The sequence below is a fragment of the Chiloscyllium plagiosum genome, chromosome 17, assembly GCF_004010195.1.
Source record: "Chiloscyllium plagiosum isolate BGI_BamShark_2017 chromosome 17, ASM401019v2, whole genome shotgun sequence".
NCBI lineage: Eukaryota > Metazoa > Chordata > Chondrichthyes > Orectolobiformes > Hemiscylliidae > Chiloscyllium > Chiloscyllium plagiosum.
Window position 1 is genome coordinate 64,462,969 of NC_057726.1, and position 7,292 is coordinate 64,470,260.

At 47.2% G+C, this 7,292-nt stretch overlaps 1 protein-coding gene across 3 annotated transcripts in view; it reads left to right on the plus strand.

Moving 5' to 3' along the window:
* Window positions 1-7,292, plus strand: part of LOC122558575 (RNA-binding Raly-like protein) — a 949,610-nt gene that overhangs the window by 462,021 nt on the left and 480,297 nt on the right. For all 3 annotated transcript variants that reach the window (XM_043707325.1, XM_043707327.1, XM_043707326.1), the window contains exon 4: window positions 1,976-2,089. In XM_043707325.1, coding sequence (XP_043563260.1) covers window positions 1,976-2,089 — 114 coding nt within the window. The remainder of the gene's footprint in view (window positions 1-1,975; window positions 2,090-7,292) is intronic.

Below are 7,292 nucleotides of genomic sequence, written 5' to 3' on the forward strand. Positions count from 1 at the left end.
TGTGTTTGTTGTTGGAGTTTGTGGATGCGTGCCATGCTTCTAGGAATTCCCTGGCTGTTCTTTGTTTGGCTTGCCCTATAATGGTAGTGTTGTCCCAGTCAAATTCATGTTGCTTGTTGTCGCAGACATGAATTCGACTGGGACAACACTACTATCATAGGGCAAGCCAGACAGAGAACAGCCAGGGAATTCCTAGAGGCATGGCATTCATCCACAAACTCCATCAACAAACACATCGACCTGGACCCAATATACCAACCACTACAGCGGACAGCTGAAACTGACAACCGGAAGCGGCAGGGACAGACCACTATAAACACCGGAGGAAACATCAAAGAAGCGCTTCGCAGGAGGCTCCCAAGCACTGATGATGTCGCCTAGCCAGGGGACGAAATGTTTGCAACAAAAACTTCCAGCTCGGCGAACAGAACCACAACAACGAGCACCCGAGCTACAAATCTTCGCACAAACTTTGAATCTCTTGTACAACTGTAACATGACCTCCCAACTCCTATATTCAATGCACTGACCAATAAAGACAAATGTGTCAAAGGCCTTCTTCATTATCCTAACTACCTGTGACTCCATCTTCAAGGAACTATGAACCTGCACTCCAAGGTCTCTTTGTTCAGCAACATCCATAGTGACCTTACCATTGTGTGTATAAGTCCTTCCCTGATTTGCTTTTCCAAAATGCAGGACCTCACATTGATCTAATTTAACCTCCATCTGCCACTCCTTGACCCATCAGCCCATCTGATCAAGGTCTCGTTGTACTCTGAGATAACTTGGTCCCATTGTACTCTGCGATAATTCGGCTTGTATTGGGATATACTCTGAGGGCACTCGGATTGCCTGTGGCCTCATTTGCTTGAAATATACAATGAAAGAGCTGGAAGGATGTCTCTACAGTATTTGCAGTTGCTACAAAAAGGTTGAGTGAGCTCCGCATTCAATAGATTCATTTCAGCGCTGTTATACGTCAGAGCGCGGGGTGAGAATCAGTGAATTAACACAGACAAAGTCATGTGGACTAGGAAAAAGCTATATAGGAGGGTGCCCAGAGTTGGTATGAGTCCAGTTTTGTTGTACAGAAATCTCCAAAGGATAAATTACACTTGAGAAAGAGAAACCTGCATTTATAGTGTTGGAATGTAGAGTTGAGGTCGAAACCAGATCATATCATATCAAGGATATGGGACAGGTACAGGAAATTGGCATTAGCGCACTGAGTGATACTTATTCCAGTCCAGACTTGATGGGCCTAAGGGCCTTTTTTGCGCTGTATGAACCTATAATCATAACAATGTTGCAATGGCTGAGTTAGCTTGTTTGAATTGTTGAGAGAGAAATATTAGCGAGGGCACCAAGAACAGATCCTTCTTTGATTAGTGCAACGGGATCTTTTACAATCACCAGAGCAGGAAGACGAGCCCTCAGTTTAATCCCTCACCTAAAAATGCGCCATCTCTGACAATAGTCTCTCAGCAAAGAACTCAGGGAGCATCAGCCGAGGTGACGTGGCTGTGGGATGTGAAGCCACAATGTTCTGACTTGGATGCTGCTGACTGAGTGACAGCTGGTACTGTCACGTTGCCTGTCCATCTGAGAAGGTTGCAGTGTGGGCCTAAGGCCTTCCTGTCAGTCCCCAGCTTCACAGTTGGGACGGTGTTGGGAATGGACGATGCATGCTTGCCCTCCCCGAGTGGGACACGAAACGTTCCCCTGTCCTCTCAAAAATCCGGGGCCCTTTTTGGTGGGCATGCCGGTGGCCCTTAATTGTGAAACTCTTCCTGACATGTTGCCTCAGCAAAGAATACATGAGCGGCCTTGACCAATACCACGGAGCCTACCTCCCACACGGCTGACGATCGCCGGCCTCCCTTCGACGATATTCGAGGTCAGTTGTTAACGTGCCGCTCCACCCTCCTTGCTTCTCGTTGCATTTACTTTCTCCATGTTTCTCTTCCCGCAGACTGCTTCCCGCCACGCATCCGCCTCCAGCCCGGAGGGCGAGACGCTCTGGACTGGCGCCACCTCTACCGTCTTCACTCCGCGATCAGCTGGCGGGATCTGAGACTTGAGCAGGGTGAGTCGAGCTTCCGCACCCCCCACATTTCTCTCTTCCTTTCCTCACCCCTTGACTCCCCCCTCCCCACTCCCCCACCTCTCCTGGGGTCATTCGCAAAGCCCCTTGCCCTTGCTGATGGACATCTACCAGCCGTTAGCCCAGACCCTTTGGGTTAATGAACCTGTCGGATTCAGCCGAAGATTTATCAGGACACACATCCCCTTCCTCTTTACCCACTCTCCCCCAAAATCAATTCGTATGGAGCCCCAGACAATGCTGAAGCTGATTGTCACGGGCATCAATTTCCTCATAGAATTCAAGTGAGTCAAGGCTTCAGAACTGGCTGTTCCTACATGGCGCAGTATCATCGCATGTGGTGCTTTACTCATTGAGTGGAAACTAAATTGTCCTCACTACAGTGTGCATCCCCATCACCCAATCTGCACCTTGCCTATCTCCTCCCTCCCCATTGAATAGATAATGTTCTTGATTTGGTTTATTGTTGTCATACGTACCTCAGTACAGTGAAAAGTCTTGCCGGTACAGACAGACCATAACAGCCAAAGGTCATAGGGTGATCGAACAGGACGAGGAATACAAAGGTAATGGCTGCAGAGAAGGTGCCCAAAGAGCAAGGTCAACATTAGCTTTGAAATTTGAGAGGACCATTCAGCGTTCCAATAGGAGCGGTGAAGAAGCCATTCTTGAACCTGTTGGTTTGTGTTTCTAAGCTTCGGTATTTTCTACGGAAGAGGTTATCACCAGGGTGGGAGGGGTCTTTGATGATGTTGGCTGCCTTCCCGAGGCAGTGAGAAAGTGTAGATGGAGTCAATGGATGGAAGGTTGGCTTGCATCATGATCTGGATTGTGTTCACAACTCTCCGTAGTATCTTACTGTCCTGGGCAGAGCGGTCGCTGTACCAAGCCGCGATGCGTACAGACAGGATATTGGTGGTGAGTGTGGCTTGCTCAGATATGTTAACGTCACATCAGACAAGTAAACGTCTCGTTCACACTGACAAGATCAGATCGATTTCTGTGGCATTGATTTGGCAATCCTTCACTTCGAGGTTAACAGCTTCTGAAGCCAAGTTTCTGCTGTATCATGGAGGCAGATCATAGAATCCCTACAGTGTGGAAACAGGCCATTTGGCTCAAGTCCACACCGACCCTCCGAAGAGTCACCCACTCAGACCCATTCTCCTACCCTATTACTCTACATTTACCCCTGACTAATGCACCCAACCTACATATCCCTGAACACTGCCGGCAATTTAGCATGGCCCATTCACCTAACCAGCACATCTTTGGACTGTGGGAGGAAACCGGAGCACCCGGAGGAAACCCCCGCAGACACAGGGAGAGCATACAAACTCCACACAGACAGTTGCCCGAGGCTGGAATCAAACCCGGGTCCCTGGTGCTGTGAGGCAGCAGTGCTAATCACTAAGCCACTGTGCCATGAGATGTGTCGGCCATTTTCCTGGATTAGTAATCGTGAACGCCAAACCAATGTTCTGGGAACAATCCTGAAACAGCATCAAGCTGGATTCGAAACACTAACTTTGTTTCTCTTTCCAGAGATGCTGGCAGACCCGCTGAGTTTACCTAGCATTTCTCTGTTTTTATTTCTATTTTTTGGGACATGGGTTTGACTTCTCTGTGTGGCAGATGGTGAGCTTTAAACTCAACAGGAACCTGAAATTTAAAAAAAAAGTTCTAATGGTGACCATTGTCAATAGTCATCAAAACCCTGTTTGGTTCACTAATGCCTTCTGGCCTACACGCAACTCCACACCCACAAAGCAATGTGGTTGCTATGGGCAATTAGGGATGGGCAATAAATGTTGGCTTGGCCAAGGACAGGCCATATCCCATGTATACATTTTAATAAAAAGCCTCAGACTGCGGTTGAGGACAAAACACTGAATGTTTTCAAGAATGAGTCAGATATAGTTCTTAGGGCGAAAGGAATCAAAGGGCATGAGGAGAAAGAAGGAACAGTGAACTCAGTTGGATGATCAGCCATAGTTATATTGAATGGTGTAGCAGGCTAGATCGGCCAAATGGCCTACTCTTGTTCCGATTTTCAACATTTCTACTTTTCTGATCTCAGTCGGTTCCCACATTCAAACCTCATCTTGCACAGTTCCCTCATCGATATCTTACAGATCATTTATGAGTTTGCCTAGTTGGATTGTCACTGTCCCCCGTTGGAGTGCCAGCGGAGTGGTTTGGGTGGGGGGGAGGCTACAAACTGCCCATTTTCCTCGTACTTGTCCCTCAGTTATTTAACCTTGGCGATGACATCAGCTGCTTTGCAGGAAGACCAGTCCTCCTTTCTCAGGGCAAAGTACTCCGCCCCCTCCATAGAGAGCTGTCCGTCAGGTGGGCGCTACCACTGTGGGCTCCATCAGCTCCAGTCGAAAGCAATGGCCATTGTCAACTTACCACACTGAGGGGGAGCAAGCTAAGTCCAGGATCTCAGTGAGGGGAATAGAGGGGCCGATACAAGAGGTCCCTCTTGATTCATTGAGTGAGAGTAGACCAGGAATTGGAATTAAACACGGTGGAGATGTATTGACACCCGAGCCCCCTGACCAATCCTGTGTCTGGGGACAAAGAGGGTGGTTAGTCATTCAGTACTGAACGGTGGAATTGTGAGGGAGATGGATAAACACTGCGGAATTGTACTTTGTTGGACTTGTGGATCTGAGCAAGGAACTGTCTATCCATCACCCCACTAGCTTTAATCCCAGCTATTGGCAGGTCTGGGGACAGACTGGTTACTCTTTCCTACTTCTGTCCTTTCTAATCACTGTGACTCTGAAAAGGGCAATAACGCATAAACGAGCAGGACAAAATGTGAAGAGAACTACATTTAATTCTCCCAATACTTGCAATCTTGCAATGCCTTTGTGTTTCTCACCTCTGACATTGATTGTCAGTAGATAATTTGGTTTTTAATTGAGTGATCTTGAATAGATATATATGCATCAAATCATACAAAATCGTCTCTCACTAACTTGATTGAGTATTTTGAACAAGTAACAAAGAAGATTGATAAGGGTAGAGTGGTCGATGTGATCTATGTGGACTTAAGTATGGCATTCAACAAGGTTCCTCATGGTGGACTGGTTTGCAAGGTTAGATCACTTGGAATACAGGGAGAACTAGCCATTTGGATATAGAACTGGCTCGAAGGCAGAAGACAGAGGGTAGTGGTGGAGGGTTGTTTTTCAGACTGGAGGCCTGTGACCAGTGGAGTGCCACAAGGATCAGTGCTGGTATTGCTGAACAAAGAGACCTTGGAGTGCAGGTTCATAGCTCCTTGAAAGTGGAGTCGCAGGTAGATAGGATAGTGAAGAAGGCGTTTGGTATGCTTTCCTTTATTGGTCAGAGTATTGAGTACAGGGGTTTGGAGGTCATGTTGCGGCTGTACAGGACATTAGTTAGTCCACTTTTGGAGTATTGCGTGCAATTCTGCTCTTCCTCCTGTAGAAAAGACATTGTGAAACTTGAAAAAATTTAGAAAAGATTTACAAGGATGTTGCCAGGGTTGGTGGGTTTGAGCTACAGGGAGAGGCTGAACAGGCTGGGGCTGTTTTCCCTGGAGCATTGGAGGCTGAGGGGTGACCTTATAGAGGTTTACAAAATTATGAGGGGCATGGATAGGGTAAATAGTCAAGGACTCCAGGGTGGAGAAGTCCAAACCTAAAGGCTTAGGGTTAAGATGAGAGGGGAAAGATATAAAAGATATAAAAGCGACCTAAGGGACAACCTTTTCATGCAGAGGGTGGTACGTGTATGGAATGAGCTGCCAGAGGATGTGGTGGAGGCTGGTACAATTACAACATTTAAAAGGCATCTGGGTGGATATGTGCAGAGGAAGGGTTTAGAGGGATATTGGCCAAATACTGACAAATGGGATTAGATTTATAAAGGATATCTGGTCGGCATAGACGAGGTGGACTGAAGGATCTGTTTCTGTGCTGTATATCTCTACGACTATGACTCTTTTTCTAACTTGGTGCTGCTAACAGCCAGGAATCTGTAGGAAGCCTATTTCATAGCGTGCACCGTGACTGTGCAGATAGAACGCTTAGTTCACATGCTATAACAACCAAGCAGCATTCCTTAATCCCAGCTGCTAATGAAGAGACTGCTTAATGGGGTTTAATACGGTGCCTGCTTCGAGTTAACATCCAGCGATCACTGCACTGCAGGCTTTTTCTGATCAAATGTCATATGCAGCACAATATTTTGTGCTTTGTGTCCAGTTTGGGAGAGTGAGCTTGGACAAGACCTTCAAGACTTTAAGAAAACAACTGATCACTTGGGTCTTGCTGTCCAATTGTTCCTTGGATCTGTACGGTCTGCTGGTGCTGTGGACTGACCTTGTTCTCAGTGCGTTCGAAGGGATAGTGATGCCTTGCAAAGCTGTTGTTTTATCCATGAGTGCCCACCATGAGTGTCCACTCCATCCCTGTGTTGTGGGTATGGTACAGGGAAGAGGAGGAGTATTGCAGGAAATGGTTCAAATCCCACCAGAGTCGATGAATCTGTATTAGAAGCTAGACTCAACAACGGTGACTATGTAACCCATCTAGGTAGCTGTTACACTTTAGGGAAGGAAATCTGCCACCCTTACCCAGTCTAGGGGACAGAAAAAATTTACAGATGCTGGCATCCATAGTAGACAGGCAGGAGGCTGGAAGAGCACAGCAAGCCAGGCAGCATCAGGAGGTGGAGAAGTCAACGTTTTGGGTATAACCCTTTTTTCAGGACTCTCCTGATGAAGGGTCCTGACCCAAAATACTGACTTCTCCACATCCTGATGCTGCCTTGCTTGCTGTGTTCCTCCAGCCTCCTGTTTCTCTACCCTTACCCAGTCTGGCCTACATGTGATGACTCTTCCCTCTACACAGCCACCCGGTTCAAAGCCCACATCCTGTCAATGGATGAAAATAGTCCCGTTTCTCAAACAGGACAGAATGGGCTTTGGCCAGTCTCAAGATGACACTATTTACTGTGCACACATTGCCAATGTATGTGTATGTGTGTGAGAGAGAGAGAGAGAGAGCACGGGTATATGTGCGAGTGAGTGGGTGTGTGAGTGTGTGTGTGAATGCGTGTGTATGTATGCGACTCTGTGTGTGTGTGTTTGTGTGTGTCTGTTTGTGTACGTGCGTGTGTTTGTTTGTGTGTGTTTGCATGCTTG